Genomic DNA, 17,757 nt, shown 5'->3' with positions numbered 1-17,757 from the left:
GTAGTTCACTTGCGTCTTTATTCATAATTTTAAACAAAGGGCAGAATCCGAGTATCGCGTTGCAAGGATGTTTAAGTCCTTGCTTTCCCTCCTGTTGAAGCAGCAACAACGCTGCTCTGCTGAGATGACCATTCGAGATACTTGCAATGAAGATAATGTCCACATTTCAGTGTAAGCAAGACCCTGTGGTTCACAGGCGGTCGTCACGTGCTGCTGCCTTTGGCTGCTGGCTCCGTCTCCTGCTCGTATTCAATCTCTACAAACGCTCGCTTCCTTTGGACCGGGCCTTTCACTGGGGTCTTGCCCTTCGATTTGGAGGATTCGACCTCCATTTCCTGCTCGTCTTCACTCTCCTCCAGATTATCCATGGCCTGTATGCACGAAAGATCAGTTGTATCATCAGATAACACTACTACTGTACCTCTCCAGCCGTGGATAAATAAAAGTGGTCCACGCTATAATTTGTTTATCGTTCAGAGAATAGAAATCAGCACAGGGACAGGGTCTTCGGCCCACAATATCTATGCAGTTCATGATACCTACTCAACCCCATCTACCTGCATGCGATCCCTATTCTCCATTCCCTACAGAAACATGTTTCAGTCTAAACACCTTGTAAATTCCACGGTTGTATTTGCCTCCACCACCACCCCTGGCAGCACGTTGCAGGCATCCACCAATCTCCGTGCAAAGAATTCACCTCGAACATCTCTAATCCTTCTCCCTCTAACCTTAAAGCAAAACCCTCTTGTCGATGACACATTGGATCTGGGAAATGGCATTGCCTCTTGACGGGATACACTTAGACGGGACTCGCTCTCATCTCATCTGAGATTGCTCCTCATGTAACCACCAAACAGGTGGCTAATGAAGCATGCAACAATGTGCCACTCAGCCTACTTGATGAACACTCATTCACTTTTCAATGGGTCCCATCAGGTGCCAAACATATGTAGGATAAGGCTAAGTTAAATATTCAGTTGGGGTCAAGGAAAGAGCGTTCACGTCGCAGCCCTGTTTTCACCAACCTTTCCACCATCACGCACAAGACAGACACCATTGTTTGCAGATGCCGAGAAGTGTGTCCAGCTCTGGCTGAACAACTTTGAATCTTGTGTGTGGACTCGATAAGAAGAAGAATATTCATTTAGCTGTAAGGGGTGAGTAACATAGATTATTCAGCACTGTTCTGGAATCTTCCACTGTGCAGCCTGCACATTATTACTTTATGTCAGAGTTCATACAGCATGGAAGCAGGCCCTTCGGCCCACCAAGTCTGGGTCAACCATGGTACCCCTTTACACTAATTTTACTCTCACACATGCTCCTCAATTTTTTCATATTCTTCCATTCACCTACCCACAGGGCAATTAACAGTGACCCATTGACAGCACTTTGTGTCGTCTTTCTCTGTTTAAACAGTAGTCAGCAGTTACACTGCGCTACTGGGTGGAGAATCACATCAGAAAGGATGGTGTATTTTGCATTTCTCTGACAGCACCCATATTTCAAAATTTGATGAGCCCTCTCTGTCCAAAATGAAAAAGAGCAGTTTCCATTTTGATCACCAGATCATTACCTCAAAGTCACTCAGGTCACTCTCATCAATCTCGTCTCCCTCCACGTATTCCACCTGACCAACGTCCTGCACAGGAAGAAAGAGACCACGAAAAACAGAAGGCTGATGTTAGTCATTCCAGCAAAACTCCCAACACTCATTCTCTAGATGATTGCCCTTCTGGAGTTATTTGGTATTCACACTGCTTTCTCCTAAACTAGAGAGGATAGTAGAGATATGGTGACAACAGTAACAAAATGACTCCTGGCAAATATTGCTGGTGCCTGAAGAAGAGGTTTCAATCATACTGAACCTTTCAGGTCCCTTTCAGAGTGGCAGGCAGTGACTAGTGGGGTGTCGCAAGGCTTTGTGTTGGGGCCGCAGCTATTTACGATATACATTTAGATGAAGGAATTAAATGTAACATTACAAAATTCGCAGATGACACTAAACTGTGTGGCAGTATGAACTGTGAAGAAGATGCTGCTGTGAGGATGCAGGGTCACTTGGACAGGTTCAGTATAATGTAGATACATGTGAGGTTATCCACTTTGGTGGCAAGAACGAAAAGACAGATTAATATCTGAATTTGTTAAAGGGGAAGTACAATGTGACCTGGGTATACTTGTATACGAGTCACTGAATGTAAGCATGCAGGTACAGCAGGCAGTGAAGAAAGCAAATGGCATGTTGGCCTTCATAACGAGAGGAGTTGTGTATAGGAACAAGAGGTTCTTCTGCAGTTGTACAGGGCCCTGGTGAGACCCCACCTGGGGTATTGTGTGCAGTTTTGGTCTCCTAATTTGAGGAAGGACATTCTTGCTATAGAGGGAGTGCAGCGTAGATTCACGGTTAATTCCCGGGATGGGGGGGGGGGTGGGAACTGTCACATGATGAAAGAATGGGTCGACTGGGCTTATATTCACCGGAATTTAGAAGGATGAGAGGATATCTTATAGAAAGATATACACTTATTAAGGGATTGGACATGCCAGCTGCAGGAAACATGTTCCCAATGTTGGGGTAGTCCAGAACCAGGGGCCACAGCTTAAGAATAAGGGGTAGGTTATATAGAACTGAGATGAGGAAAAACTTTTTCACAGAGTTGTGAATTTGTGTAATTCCCTGCCTCAGAAGGCAGTGGGGGCCGATTCACTGGATACATTCAAAAGACAGCTAGATTGAGCTCTTAGGGATGGTGGGATCAAGGGATATAGGGAAAAGGCAGGAACTGATTGTGAATGATCAGCCATGATCCCATTGAATGGCGGTGCTGGCTCGAAGGGCTGGATGGCCTACTCCTGCACCTATTGTCTATGTATCTATGTAAACACGTTTTACCAGGGAATTATTAAAACACACACCAATTGATGAAACAGGTTTAATACCTAGTTTAAGTAGTACTCAAACTATAGCCCCTGGAGTAATTACTAAGATTCCCAATGATATACGTTGGCAAACAGTCCCTGGCCAGTTATACTCAGTGACTGGATCAAGGAATTAAGACACAAGTCTGAAAAGACACCCTTTCAGCTGTCTCCAAATTCAATGTGCATCAATAGGATCAGAGACTAGAATGGTGGGGTTTGTATTTGTTGCAGTTTCTATCCATACTTACTTCCTCGTCTTCCGAGGATTCAGACTCGCTCTCTGCTCCCTGCTTCTCCAGTGCTTTGTCGAAGGCATGAACAGGAAAGTTGTAGATATCTTCATACTGGTGGGAGAGAAAAACGTTAATAGCTTGGAAGACATCACTTGATGGTGAGTATGCAGCCAATCAATGTGATGAAATTTCTCTCCCCTTATACATTTAAAAGACATTTGGACAGGTGCATGGAGAGAAAATGTTTGGAGGGATATGGGCCAAATGCAGGCGGGTGGGAATTGTGTAGATGGGGTGTCTTGGTCAGCATGGACACGATGGGCCGAAGGGCCTGTTTCTGTGGTGTATGACTCTATTCAATGTGTTGAAACAACACTTTCTGCAGCACATGAAGGAAATAAGAAGGCAGCCTTCACTGAACAGATTCCCAATCAGTGAATTCCCTAATATTCCCTAGCAAGATGGAATATTCACGGGATAGTGACACAGCTGGTAGTGCTACTGCCTCACAGCGCCAGACCTCAGGCGCTGTCTGTGTGGAGTTTGCACGTTCTCCCTGTGATCACGTGAGTCTCCTCCGAGTACTTGGGTTTCCACCCACCTCCCAAAGACATGAAGGTTTGTAGGTTAATTGACACCTGTAAATTGCCCCATTGTGTGCAGAGAGTGGATGTGAAAGTGGGATAACATAGATCTAGTGTGAACGGGTGATCGATAGTCAGTGTGGACCTGGTGATCTGTTTCCATGCCAAATCAATCAAAGATTATGAACATCTGATAACATCCCTATTCACTAGATCTTGTTGGAACTCAGATCTCAGTCTTTAAAGGCAGTTAGTTACTCACCGTCCCCTGCTTCAGTCGCTCCAGTAGTTCCTTCTCAATGGCATTGTCGAGCTGAGCTGCAATCAGAGCTTTCTCCTGCAAGAAAACACCAAGCAGACGTTGTTATATTGCCAGCTCCGGCTGAGAAACCAGTCTGTCAAAACCAAGGATAAATGGGCACAACTGAGGACTTCTGTTCAGTTCAAACCACAGATGGTTGCCAAGGCCTTGCAGAGGCGACAGAGATTATTTAATAAACGTTACCAGTCCGTTATATTGTGGAATAGAGATTCTGGAGATTGTTCTCCTTACACAACAGGAATTACGGGGAGGGGGGGATGAGATGAGTTTTGATGAGGACAAACAGGCCGAGACTGAGAGATTGTTTGCAGTGATAGAAGCAGTGTTAAGATCTGATTATGGCAGAGTGGAGATGGGAATATAGTTAGTCCATATGTTATGATTTGGAAAACATGATAAGGTGGTGGAGACAGATCCCAAAATAGGTCTGCAAAATATACGTCATGCTGTACCTACCTTTGCGGGGATGTTTTCAGGACTCAAGGGCCTGAGCTATTGGGAAAGGTTGGGCAGGCTAGGACTGTATTCTTTGGAGTGCAGGAGGATGAAGGGTATAGAGGTGTATAAAGTCATGAGGGGAATAGACAGGGTGAATGCAGTCCTTTACCTTGGGTGGAGAAATCAAGAACAAAAATCCATAGGTTTAAGGTGAAAGGGGAAAGATATAACAGGAACCTGCAGGGCAACTTTTTTCAGTGGTGGGTATATAAAACAAGCCTCAGGGGAAGTAGTTGGGGCAGGTACAATAACAGCATTTAAAAGACACCTGGACAGGTATATGGACAGAAATGTTTAGAGGGATATAGGGCCAAATGTGGGCAGGTGGGACTAGCTTGGATAGGGGCATATTGGGCGGCATGAATGAGTTGGGCCAAGGGGCCTGTTTCCGTGCTGTATGACTCTATGACACTATAATGTGACAACCAACAGTTGTTGTGGTTGTGTTGCTGTGTTGTGCCAGTGGTATTTGTTTTACACCAATGACAGGATGGAGTCGGGAGACCGAGGCTATCTTGACAGGAACATGCAACAGGACATCAGCCCATGCAACAGTACATCAATATATTTACCTCCCTTCGTTTCTCTCGACGCTCAACTTTCTGACTTAAAGGCACCAGCTTCCTCCTGAACAGAAACACGAGGGAGATAAATGTAGGGAGCAATAGTTGCTCTCCCCACCCCACATTGAGCTTCCTCGAAGCACCAGCACTACACACTGTGTAAACACTCTGGGATCAGGGAAACTGCTGCGTTTGCTCTCTTTCGTCTTACAGCCATTTTGCAAATATTCTCAGTTGTAATCACTGAATCTTAACCATTAAGCAACAGCCCCTGTAACAATGTGGTTGAGCTGAGACAATTGGCTCTCAAAAGCAGGACCCAAAGTCATCTCAATTGCTGTACATCAAGATCATCTCATCTACCCATCTGCTAGTTTAACTACAACTTTTACCTCATTAACGTTAGTAGGAATTATGTTCCTGTGCTGTTCTGTTCTCAGTTGCTTCCAAAAATGATAAATTCTGGGAGGTCGAATAGACAAGTGGTAGTGAGTTCAGACATCCTGACATTGTAGATTCAAAGCTTTTCATTGTACCTTAGTACATGTGACACTAATCATCATCCTTGAAAACATTAGTGACGCAGCGATGCTGGTTTCCGACAGGAACAGTGACGGACGCACCACACATCTCTGTCCTCCAGTTCCTGCGGATTTCCGCCGCTGGAAGTACAGGATTTTGGTGTGTGTGCATTTTATCATCGTTCCTTACAATGCTGTGTACGACAGTGATCGCAACTTCTACTGAAGTGTGGATGGCCGTTGGCTCGCTCGAAGCTCATCTGCCCTTTGACAGGTCTTGTTTTTGGTCCTGCTGGGGGTCCACAGCCCCCTCCTCACCTGGCAAACCAGATGGGGGAGACGGTTTAGTCGCCGACTATCCGACCATGGAGCAGGTAGCACGGGAACCTAAAACAAAACTAAAATCTTCACTGGACTCCACTGGCAGCTTTCACCACCCACCACCTCCCTCCATTCTTCCCACACCCCGAGCCAGATTATTGACTTGTGTCACCCACTGATTGAACTGAAGCCAGGCCGGCAATAGAAAGGACTTACTGCCTCTTGAGGGTCAGTTTGCGGATACGGATCAGGTACTGGGTGATCTTGGTGAATCGCTGCTTGCACTTGTGTCTGATGAAGCGGGGCCAGTAGATGAGGTTCTCGTCAATCTGCTCCAGAGCTTTCTCGTAATTTTTACTCAGCTTTACCTGACAAATATCAAGGAGGAAGATGATCAAAGGTCTTGGAAAAAGCAAACTCACTTCCCACATATATAGAAACTTGGCTTCAAATTCTAGAACTAAAACTGCAACATGCGGGAGAGGGGCTTCTTGCGCTACAGGTTCAGAAGTCAAATATCATGGCAACTGCAATCTGAGTAAATGTGGAAGATGTTCAGATGCAACATAGCACCAATGGTGAGGAAAACTGGGGTAACATTTCACTAGAAGCTGAACAGGCAAGTTTGTTCTGATGCACGGATTAAATTCCATTGATCTGAAATCTTATCCGTTTCTCTCTCCACATATGCTGTCTGACGTGCTGCGAATCTCCAGCATTTTCTGCTATATTTCCACAACTAGTATTTTTTTTACACGGGCTGTCTAGCCTGGAGTAATTGCACCTAGTGCTCCTTGCACATGTTATTTACACACACTTGTGCTATTTCTCACATACGTCACCTGATATTTGCTACATCTCATCTATTTCACACATTAATTCATTTCACCCCTTTGTAACAGCATTTGGCTGCTAAGTAATTTGTCAGTGTAATTAGGCTAGCGAGCAAGACTTGTAGTGTTCTGAAACAAGAAAGGGTTATATTTAGAGGCACAAGAAACTACAGGTGCTGGAATCTTGAGCAATACAATGTTTTGGGATGGGACCTTACTTCAGACTTCTTCAAACTCACACAAAAATACTGACTGCACCCCGCTTATCCTAGCAGCAGCCGCAGAAGCTTCTACACGTCTGATTAGGAACAGTCAACATGGATTTGTGCCTGGAAGGTCATGTTTGACTAATCTTCTTGAATTTTTTGAAGAGGTTACTCAGGAAATTGATGAGGGTAAAGCAGTGGATGTTGTATATATGGACTTCAGTAAGGCCTTTGACAAGGTTCCTCACGGAAGGTTGGTTAAGAAGGTTCAATTGTTGGGTATTAATGGTGGAGTAGCAAGATGGATTCAACAGTGGCTGAATGGGAAATGCCAGAGAGTAATGGTGGATGGCTGTTTATCAGATTGGAGGCCAGTGACTAGTGGGGTGCCACAGGAATCTGTGTTGGGTCCACTGTTGTTTGTCATGTACATCAATGATCTGGATGATGGTGTGGTAAATTGGATTAGTAAGTATGCAGATGATACTAAGATAGGTGGTGTTGTGAATAATGGAGTAGATTTTCAAAGTCTACAGAGAGATTTATGCCAGTAGGAAGGGTGGGCTGAAAGATGGCAGATGGAGTTTAATGCTGATAAGTGTGAGGTGCTACATCTTGGCAGGACAAATGAAAATACGACGTACATGGTAAATTGTAGGGAATTGACGAATGCAGTTGAACAGAGGGATCTAGGAATAACTGTGCACAGTTCCCTGAAGGTGGAATCTCATGTATAGGATGGTAAAGAAAGCTTTTGGTGTGCTGGCCTTTATAAATCAGAGCATTGAGTTGGGATGTCATTTTACAAGGCATTGGTGAGGCCAATTCTGGAGTATGGTGTACAATTTTGGTCACCTAATTATAAGAAGGATGTCAGCAAAATAGAGAGAGTACAGAGGAGATTTACTAGAATGTTGCCTGGGTTTCAGCAACTAAGTTACAGAGAAAGGTTGAACAAGTTAGGTCTTTATTCTTTGGAGCGCAGAAGGTTAAGGGGGGACTTGATAGAGGTCTTTAAAATGATGAGAGGGATAGACAGAGTTGACGTGGATAAGCTTTTCCCACTGAGAGTAGGGAAGATTCAAACAAGAGGACATGACTTGAGAATTAAGGGACAGAAGTTTAGGGGTAACACGAGGGGGAACTTCTTTACTCAGAGTGGTAGCTGTGTGGAATGAACTTCCAGCGAAGGTAGTGGAGGCAGGTTTGATTATCATTTAAAAATAAATTGGATAGTTATATGGACGGGCAAGGAATGGAGGGTTATGGTCTGAGTGGAGGTAGATGGGACTAGGGGAGAATACGTGTTCGGCACGGACTAGAAGGGCCGAGATGGCCTGTTTCCGTGCTGTAATTGTTATATGGTTATATGTCAGGCAAGTTAGTTGTAGTTTGACATGGACTGAAAGGTCACAACCCGAAATATTGCCTGTCCAATCTATATCTAGATGTTGAGTTTCTCCAGCATTTTGTTTTTTTGCTCAGGATTAAATTTACATCATTTCACACTCAGCCGACCCGGTGGGCTATCAGGAACCAGCACATCTCACAAGTCTACTTTGTTAATCAAAACCTTTTAGATTCATACAGTCATGGATTCAATTCTCACCCGCTCCCACAATCGAGATGGAAAGGCCGCTCGCTCTATCGCCTTCATGTACAAGAAACACTGACCTAAAGGATGCAGAACAACAGGTTTAGCCAATGAACAAACTGTTGGCAGACTCATCCCACTGATCCCAGTGAGAGGAGCCGGAGAAAGTAATTCACATCCTGAATTAAAACATGGACTGGGCAAATACTGACTGCACCCAGCTTATTCTGGAAAAATATGCAGAAACATATTATACATTATATATAACTGTACAAATTCGACATCTAGCTGCACTTGGATATGGTCTCCATGGACTATTTCTATAAACTTTGTACTTAATCTGGGATTGTTCTTTTGTATAGTAATAATTCACTGAACTGTATGCAAAAAAAATAATTTCTCTGTATCATGGTACATGTGATAATAACCATTGAATAGTAGTACTAATAATTACATGGACATTACTAGTTCATGCTGTTATCCATCCTCCATCTCTTGACCCTATCTAATATCACAGTCCTTTCCTTTACAAACTTGTGCTACCTACTCTGTGCTCCCCAATCATACCCATCCGGGCACTCATGTTTGATGTCAACTGATACAATAAAGTTTGCCATCCAGAACGTGAAGGGCCGGGCGAGAGGTCAGATGCTTACCTTTCTCTTCCCTGATAGTTGCATACTGGCTATTGGCCAGTGGACAGGAAGAACGATTGCACAGACCCGTGATATTATACTCGTTGCGGCAGAAGCTCTGAGTTTTGGTTCTACAAATAAAATGACCAACGTTAGAAGGAATTACATGGTGTTTGGCATTTGTGTCTTTTTTTTCTCCAAAGTTGTGAAATATCCTGATCATTTAAAAGAATCAGCCAGCATGACCCCATCTCTTCCCAATTCGAGCATAGCAAGTTACATGGAAAGGAAACACCAATAAATCTATTTATTAGGAGTTGTCTGGATCTGAAACCTTCAAAACGTGGTAGGGTGTGTTCTGACAGGATTCGAGGATAAAGAACTCACAGCATCAGAGACAAAATGTATGGATTTAGGACATGCCTAATAGCTCCACCCCAGGCACAGTGAGCTGTATTGCCTCTTCCATGCATTACAATGGTTCAATACAACGGCTGTTTCATTGAGACGTGCCGTAGTTTAGTTTAGAGATACACCATGAAACAAGCCCTTCTCCCAGTCCATGCCGATCATCGATCACCTGTTTTACTAGTTCTATGTTATCCCAATTTCACATCCACTCCCTACAAACTAGGGGCAATTTACAGAGGCCAGTTAACCTACAAACCCGCACATCTTTAGGATGCGAGAGGAAACCAGAGCATCTGGTGAAAATCCACGGCATGACAGGGAGAACCTGTAAATTCCAGACAGACAGCTCCTGAGGTCAACCTGGGTCTCTGGCGCTGTGAAGTCGTAGCCCTACCAGCTGCGCCACTGTGACGTTCCTTCTCACATATTCAGTACATATCCATAATATCTGACCTGATCAATAGCGATGTGAATTTACAGTAGACGAGGGGTTTGAATACAGTTGCCTACAGTATAACGCACAGAAATCTTAAGTACAGACCGGCCACTGCTTCTCCTTATGCCATGGGTATACAATGCTTGCTTTGTTTGGCAAACTGGGAAACTGAAGTCAATTCAATATTAACCACACCTATCAAACCACATAATCAAACTTTGCTACGAATAGACATGTTCTTTAAACAGAGGGGAAAATGTCATTGAATTTCTTGGATCTCTTTACTTACTTGACTTTGTAGGAACAAAACTGTTTGTTTCCGACAATATCCCAAATCACCTGGAATAGAGAAACTTGTTTAGAAATCAATTCATTTCCAGCCTCAGATCACAAGCAAATTAAAACAAGTGTGGAGGAGAACATCTAAATCACTTGAAACAAACACTGTGGATAAAATTACACTATTAGAACAAACATTTAAGAGATACTTGAACAGGTATTTGGACAGGAAAGGTTTAGAGGCGAAGGCGGGCAGGTGGTACTAGTGTAGATAGAGCATCTCGGTATACATGGTCAAGTTGGGCCAAAAGGGCCTGTTTCCGTGCTGCATCACTTTATGATTCTATACGGATCAAAAAAATATTCTAGTTGTGGCATGAAGTGAAATGGAAACAATCCCTTCCTATCTATGTCCAACACACCTCACACGCCCTTCGTCTCTTCAATGACTTTAATTTTCAGTTTCCCCACTCCCTCATCTTTACTGTGGATGTTCAGTCACTATACCTCCATCCGCCACCAGGAAGGTCTAAAGCCCTCCATTTTTTCCTCGACTGCAGAACCAGCCAATTTCCCTCTACCAACACTCTCCTCCACCTGGCACAAATGGTCCTTACTCTTAGCTACTTTTCCTTTGACTCCACCCACTTTCTCCAAACCCAAAGCTTAGCCATGGGCCCTGGCTATGCATGCCTATTTCTGGGATAGGTCAAGCAATCCCTGTTCAGTGGCCCTATCCCTGAACTGGATCTCCACTATATTGATGACTGCATCGGGGCTACCTCCTGCACCCATGCAGAACTCACGGACTTCATCAACTTTACTACTAATTTCCATCCTGCACTTAAATTCAATACAATACAATACAACGTTTATTTGTCACATTGCACAAAAAGTGCAAGTGAAATGATACGTCAGCAGCGATACAATGATAAAGGGCACACACAAAAACACAATAAATTTTTAACATAAACATCCACCACAGCATTCATCACTGTGGTGGAAGGCACACAATTTGGCCAGTCCTCCTCCATTTCCCCCCGTGGTCAGGACCTCACCCCTCCGCAGCCGTTGCTGCGGGCGTCCAGATGGTAAAAGGACTGGACAAGTCCAGGTCCAGAGTCGGCTCCTCCCCACCGGAGACCGCGACTTTTAGTTGGTATAGGCCGCAGGCTGGCGGCCGAAGATTTAAAGTTCCCTCCACGTCGCAGCCGTAAGCACCGCAGTCTGTAGGGCCGGCGGTCGAAGCTCCCCTCCAGGGGTGATGTTAAGTCCATACCGGACCCGCGGTAGAAGATGGCCGCGGGCCGGCGGTGGAAGCTTCTTCTTCCCCCGGGTCCCCCACGAGGGATCCCGGGCTGTAGACGCCGCGCCAGCTGGAACTGTGCAGACCGCGGCTTCAGGCTGCCGTCTGCTGCGGGCCAACGGAATGGAGCGCTCCCCTCCAGCGAGCCCCAGCTCCGTGCTGACAGTCCACGCTGCACCCGCCGCCGGAGTCCCGAGCCCCGGGCGCGTCTCCGGGAAAGGCCGCGCCGATCCTCGCTTGGACCATCTCTGATATCTCCCTACCGTTTCATGGTCTCACCATCTCCATCTCAGGAGATAGACTATCGACTGACATCTATTATAAACCTACCGACTGCCAGTTATCTCAACTACACTTCTTCCCACTCAGACTCCTACAAAGACTCTATCCACTATTCCCAATTCTTCCGTCTACGCCGCATCTGCGCCCAAGTTAAGGTGTCTCATACCAGGATATCTGAGAAGTCCTCATTCTTTAGGGAACGGGGGTTCCCCTCTTCTACCATAGATGAGGCCCTCACTATGGTCTCCTTGATATTCCGCTCTTGCTTCCCCTCCTCCCAGTCGCACCAGGGACAGAGTCCCCCTAGTCGTCACCTTTCACCTCATCAGCCGTCACATAATCCTCTGACATTTTTGCCATCTCCAGCAGGATCCCACTACTAACCACGTCTTCCCATCCCCACCACTTTCCACCGAGACCGTTCCCTTGGCAACTCTCTGGTTAATTCGTCCCTTCCCGCCCAAAACACCCCCTCCCCAGGTACTTTCCCCGGCAACCGCAGGAGATGCACCACCTGTCCCTTTACCTCCCCCCTTGACCTCGTCCAAGGACCCCAACAGTCTTTTCAGGCGAGGCAGAGATTCACTTGCACCTCTGCCAACCTCATCAACTGTATCCGCTGTTCTAGGTGTGGACTCCTATATATCGGCGAGACCAAGCGCAGTCTCAGTCCACCTAAACTTACCTGATCTCCTGGTTGCTAAACTCTTCCTCCTATTCCCACACTGACCTTTCTGTCTTGGGCCTCCTCCATTGTCAGAGTGAGGCCCAGAGCAAATTGGGGGAACAGCACCTCATATTTCTCTTGGGCAACTGACACCCCAGCGGTATGAATATTGTCTTATCTAACTTCAAGTAACCCTTGCTCTCCATCCCTCTCCCCCTTCGCAGTTCTCCGACCAGTCTGACTGTCCTCAATTACATTTTATCTGTTTGTTTTGTTGTTACCTTCTCCTAGCTAACATTGATCTATTCTACATTTTCCTTGATCTCCACCCCCTTTGATGTCCCATTCTCACACTTCCTTATCGCTATACCTCCCGCTCTCCTGGCTCTCAGTCTGAAGAAGGGTCTCAACCCAAAACGCCACCCATTCCTTCTATCCAGAGATGCTGCCTGTTCCGCTGATTTACTCCAGCATTTTGTGTCTATCTTCGGTTTAGAAACATAGAAAAAAGGCACAGCTGTAGGCCATTCAATATGATCATGGCTGATCAACTAAAATCAGTACTCTGTTCCTGCTTTTTCGCCATATCCCTGGATTCTTTTAGCCCTAAGAACTAACTCTAACTCTCTCTTGAAAACATCCAGAATTGGCCTCCACTGCCTTCCGTTGCAGAGAATTCCACAGATTCACAATTCTCTGGGTAAAGAAATGTTGCCTATTTTCCTTCGCTCCATAGATGCTGCTGCACCCGCTGAGTTTCTCCAGCACTTTTGTCTACCAGGGGCAGATGAGATTAGTTTATGTTTGGCACGTGCCTGTTTCTGTGCTGCGATGTTTCATGATCTGAAAGGTTCACTTATCCTGCCAATGGATTTAGTCGAGACATTCTCTCTGCCTTGAAATGTCTGGTCTCCATTTCCCATCCCCTATTCCGTCCTCCCTCCCTCCACGGCTCCCCCTTCCTCCTCTACCCCCTCTCCCTCCTCTACCCCCCCTCTCCCTCCTCTACCCTCCCTCTATCCCTCCCCATCGCCTCATCCTCCTCCTCCTCAGGCCGCCCGGGCCGGTGAGCTACCGGCGTTCATCTCCGCCCCCGCCCCGCGAGCACGCTCTCACATCATCGTGCTGCATGGCGCCGCTGGCGGGGTCTCGGCGCCCCGGTCACCGCCGCCGCCTCACACCAACACCGCCACCGACACCGACACTGACGCTACCGCTCGCGGGCTCCGCGCACAACCGGTCACTCTCCGCCACGCGCCGCCGCCATTTTGCCGCGCCACTCTCGCGAGCAAAGATCTTAGAGCGAAGCAAGATAGGTTACTCTCACGCAAACGTGAGGTTCGCTCATGGGCGGTTTCATGGGTGATTACAGGACACATTTTAGCAAGCTGACTCCGCCATCTTGTTCCGCCATCTTGCTCCGCTTTCTTGCTCCCGCCTTCTTGCTTCCGGCCAAAGATTGGATCCGCAGCGGGGAGAGAGAGTGCGGGTCCCGGGGCAGCGGGGAGAGAGAGTGCGGGGCCCGGGGCAGCGGGGAGAGAGAGTGCGGGGCCCGGGGCAGAAGGGAGTGCGGGCGCGGGGCAGCGGGGAGAAGGAGTGCGGGGCCCGGGGCAGCGGGGAGAGAGAGTGCGGGGGAGAGAGCGGGGCCCGGGGCAGCGGGGAGAAGGAGTGCGGGGCCCGGGGCAGCGGGGAGAGAGAGTCTGAAATAAAGTTCATTATTGGTTTAGAATAAATATAATTGTGTGTGTTTACAATGTTTCTTACTTACAATGTTTCTTATTTAATTCTTACAAAAAGTCCCCCCTGTCAATTACCCTGCGAGCCGGGTCGGTTCCGGTTACTACAAAATCAACTCAAACACTGCTTGTGAGCCATTTAAAAAGAAATGATTTAAAAAATAATAAAAAAGACAATTACCAGAATCAAATTTTATTCTTTACAAGAAGTTTGAACTGACAGATTTATGAATCTGACCCACACAAACTGTTGCCCCGCAACATTGATTACAGTGCGAGTCGGGTCGGTAGGCTCAGGTTGCTAAAATGGGCGTGGAAAATGCCCATGATCCTCTCCATAGCGTACTACACGTCAGTCCATTGCATTTAGCAGGAGTAGCCTATCTTGCTCCGCTATAAGATCTTTGCTCGCGAGAGCTGAGCTCTCCCCCGCCCACGTGTGCCGATAGACCACGCCTGCTACACGCGACGGGCTGACGTGTTGGACACAACGGAGCGGGAACAACGTGGGCCTTCAAAAGATTCAGCAGATAAAGTAGGAGTAGCATTTATTTTTTTAAATTTCAAAATAGACTTTATTCATTGATAAATATATACAATTCCTGAACCATTCAAACAAACAAAATTCATCCGACATTTTCGGAGACTATACAAGTTTTTTCAGTACAATTTTTTAACATTTTTCAAATTTCACCAAACAGTCCCCCACCCGTGCCACTCTGTGGCCCCTGTCCAAGTAATAAATATATACAGTGTTTACAGTGCGAAAATCCCATTTGACATTTTCACTTCCACAAATAATGTCCCCCACCCGTGCCACTCATGTGGCCCCCTGGCGTGGGATACCTTCCCTTAATTTAATTTGTAGCATTTATTGTACCAGAATTTCACTTCAAAGTAGGGAAGAGGATCAATAATGAGGTCTCAGTATACACAGGTGAAATTATTGCAATATTGTTAGCGGTACAGTGGGTCGAGGATACTAGGCCTTTAAAGACAGTTATTTGTTCAGATTCAAGTTTAGCACTAAAGAGTTTACAGCACAGCCATTCAGACAATAGACCAGACATTTTGATAGAAATACAACAAACACTATTCAGAATTCAAATGATGGGACTTACAGTCATATTTTTATGGGTACCAGCACACATTGGCATTAGAGGAAACGAAATGGCAGATAAGGTAGCAAAAGAGGTAACAAAAAGAAGTAAGATTGATTTAAGTATTAACAGGTAAAACTGAAATTAAAGACATTATTAAGCAAAGACTGAAGGAAAGATGAGGCAAAAGCAATGGGAGGAAGAGCGGAAAGGACGGTGGTTCTACAGAGTCCAGAGGAAAGTGGGAGAAATTAGATTTGCAGGAAAAAACAGAAAAGAGGAGACAGTAATTTCAAGAATCAGATTTGGACACACTGGTCTGAACAGTACCGTTTTTTTATAATAGGCAAGCATAATACAGGCAGATGTGAATACTGTGGGCAAGAAGAGACAATAGAGCATGTCATTATACATTGTGAGAGGTATAAGGAAGAAAGAAGACAAATGAGTGAACGATTCAGAAAAGAAAAAGTACAATTTGATTTAATAGATATTTTACAAAAGAATTCATATAAGTGCTATCAAATCCTATTGCTTTTTCTCAGGGTAACCAATTTGTTCGGAAAATATAGGTTATTAGTATATAAGTTATAATGTTATTTGATCCACACTCCATACCAGTTGGTGGCGGTAATACACTAAAAAGTTGTTTGCCAACCGCCAAAAAAAACTACATAGAAGAAGAACCCAACCCGACTCGTAGTGTAAACAACATTGCGGGGGAACAGTTTGTGTTAATAAATTATAATCCTGAAAATGGGGAGAAAATGTTTGCCAAATAACTTTTATTTTTATGAGGATGTTTCCGTAACCGGCTTCCGTCTCCACACTAGTATCCTATGGAGGTACACAAAAAAACTGGAGAAACTCAGCGGGTGCAGCAGCATCTATGGAGCGAAGGAAATAGGCAATGTTTCGGGCTGAAACCCTTCTTCAGACGGGTTCCATAGTGTCCTATGGGATCTTTGGTGCGGAGACGGAAGCCGGTTATAGAAATGGGGCGGAAAATTACCCCTGAATCTGCCCATGGCCGTACTACATCTTTTTCGTCGAGTGATCTATCTTGCTCGCTATAGGATCTTTGCTCGTGTGATACCTGGTGGCAGCCACTGTTATATCAGCTTCTCCACTGCTCCGCCTTCCACTATCATATCAGCATCAAAATTTTAAACTTTCCCCTTCAATGCTTCAGAGTAAATAATCCAAGTTTGTCTAATCCATGTAGCATTCTGCACCCTCGAAGGCTCTTCGACCCGAAATGTTGCCTATTTCCTTCGCTCCATGGATGCTGTCGCACCCACTGAGTTTCTCCAGCACTTTTGTCTACATCCTTCCTGTAATGGGAGAACCAGAACTGTACACAATACCCCAAATGCAGCCTATCTAGAATGTTATAAAGCTGCAACATGGCTTCCTGACACTTATACCCATTGCCCCAACTGATGAAGGCAAGCATACCTCACACCTTGTTGCCACTATCTAATTGCAGGGGGTTAAGGACGTGCACACCAAGATCCCTCTGCACATCATTGCTGAATCTTACCATTAATTTTTCCCTTATATTCAACCTCACAAGGTTTTTTTCCCCTTACATGCAACACCTCACAATTGTTCAGATTAAACTCCATCTGCCATTTCTCCTCCCATTTCTGTAGCTGATATACATCTCACTGTATTTTTTGATAGCCTTCCTCACTGTCCGCAACTCCACCAATTCAACCAAACCTTCCACCACACCTCGCTGTCGACTTTAGGTAAACCAGTTATGAATCCAAATTACCCAGTCACCATTGGTTCCATGCATCTTAATCTTGCACGGAGTATTTTAAAATAAGGATTTCTCTTTCCTCTGAAAGCAAAACACAAAGTGCTGGAGGACAGCTGGCCGGGCACATGTGTTGATGAAAATGGACAGACAACATTTTGGACAGCCCTTCAGGATCGACGTTGACCTGCTGTCATTCCAGTTTCATGGATTCCGAGGTGGCTAATGAAGTCAATGTGAGGGAAAGGAGATTGCTGATGGGCCGGGTGGCCACAGGTTTGTGAGGAAAATCTCTCAATTGGTGACTTCAAAATCACGATACCATCCTCTTATAATCTTTGATCAGCACTGTTGAGTAGCAAAGGATAGCCACAAGCCCAACTTGCAACACTGCCCCCTCCGAGAACAAGATGCACTACAAGGTTCGAAGTCAGATGGGTGCTGTGCCCTAGTCGTAACGAAAGAGGGCGGCACATGTCACGCATGCGCGTGAGCAAACCCATTCATCATGTTTCTGAACCAGAAAGGATCAACGAA

The 17,757-nt window shown here is 45.6% G+C and overlaps 1 protein-coding gene and 1 non-coding gene across 2 annotated transcripts; both read right to left on the bottom strand.

Annotated features, from left to right (window-relative positions):
- On the bottom strand, positions 1-13,797 carry mak16 (MAK16 homolog (S. cerevisiae)). The gene is made up of 10 exons (XM_055662007.1): positions 13,736-13,797; positions 10,375-10,424; positions 9,260-9,369; positions 8,619-8,683; positions 6,187-6,338; positions 5,138-5,192; positions 4,008-4,082; positions 3,177-3,272; positions 1,580-1,645; positions 1-371 (listed from the first exon to the last, which is right to left on the bottom strand). The coding sequence occupies exons 1-10, from the start codon at positions 13,748-13,750 to the stop codon at positions 204-206; spliced, it is 852 nt and encodes a 283-aa protein (XP_055517982.1). The 5' UTR covers positions 13,751-13,797; the 3' UTR covers positions 1-203.
- Positions 13,798-17,648: 3,851 nt separating this feature from the next.
- Positions 17,649-17,750, bottom strand: LOC129713446 (small nucleolar RNA U13). The gene has a single exon (XR_008726246.1). It is a non-coding gene; the product is annotated as a small nucleolar RNA U13 (small nucleolar RNA).
- Between the last annotated feature and the right edge of the window lie 7 nt (positions 17,751-17,757).

The sequence above is a fragment of the Leucoraja erinacea genome, chromosome 35 (genome assembly GCF_028641065.1).
Source record: "Leucoraja erinacea ecotype New England chromosome 35, Leri_hhj_1, whole genome shotgun sequence".
NCBI lineage: Eukaryota > Metazoa > Chordata > Chondrichthyes > Rajiformes > Rajidae > Leucoraja > Leucoraja erinaceus.
The sequence above is the reverse complement of the archived record's forward strand: the minus strand, read 5'-3'. Positions and strand labels throughout refer to the sequence as shown.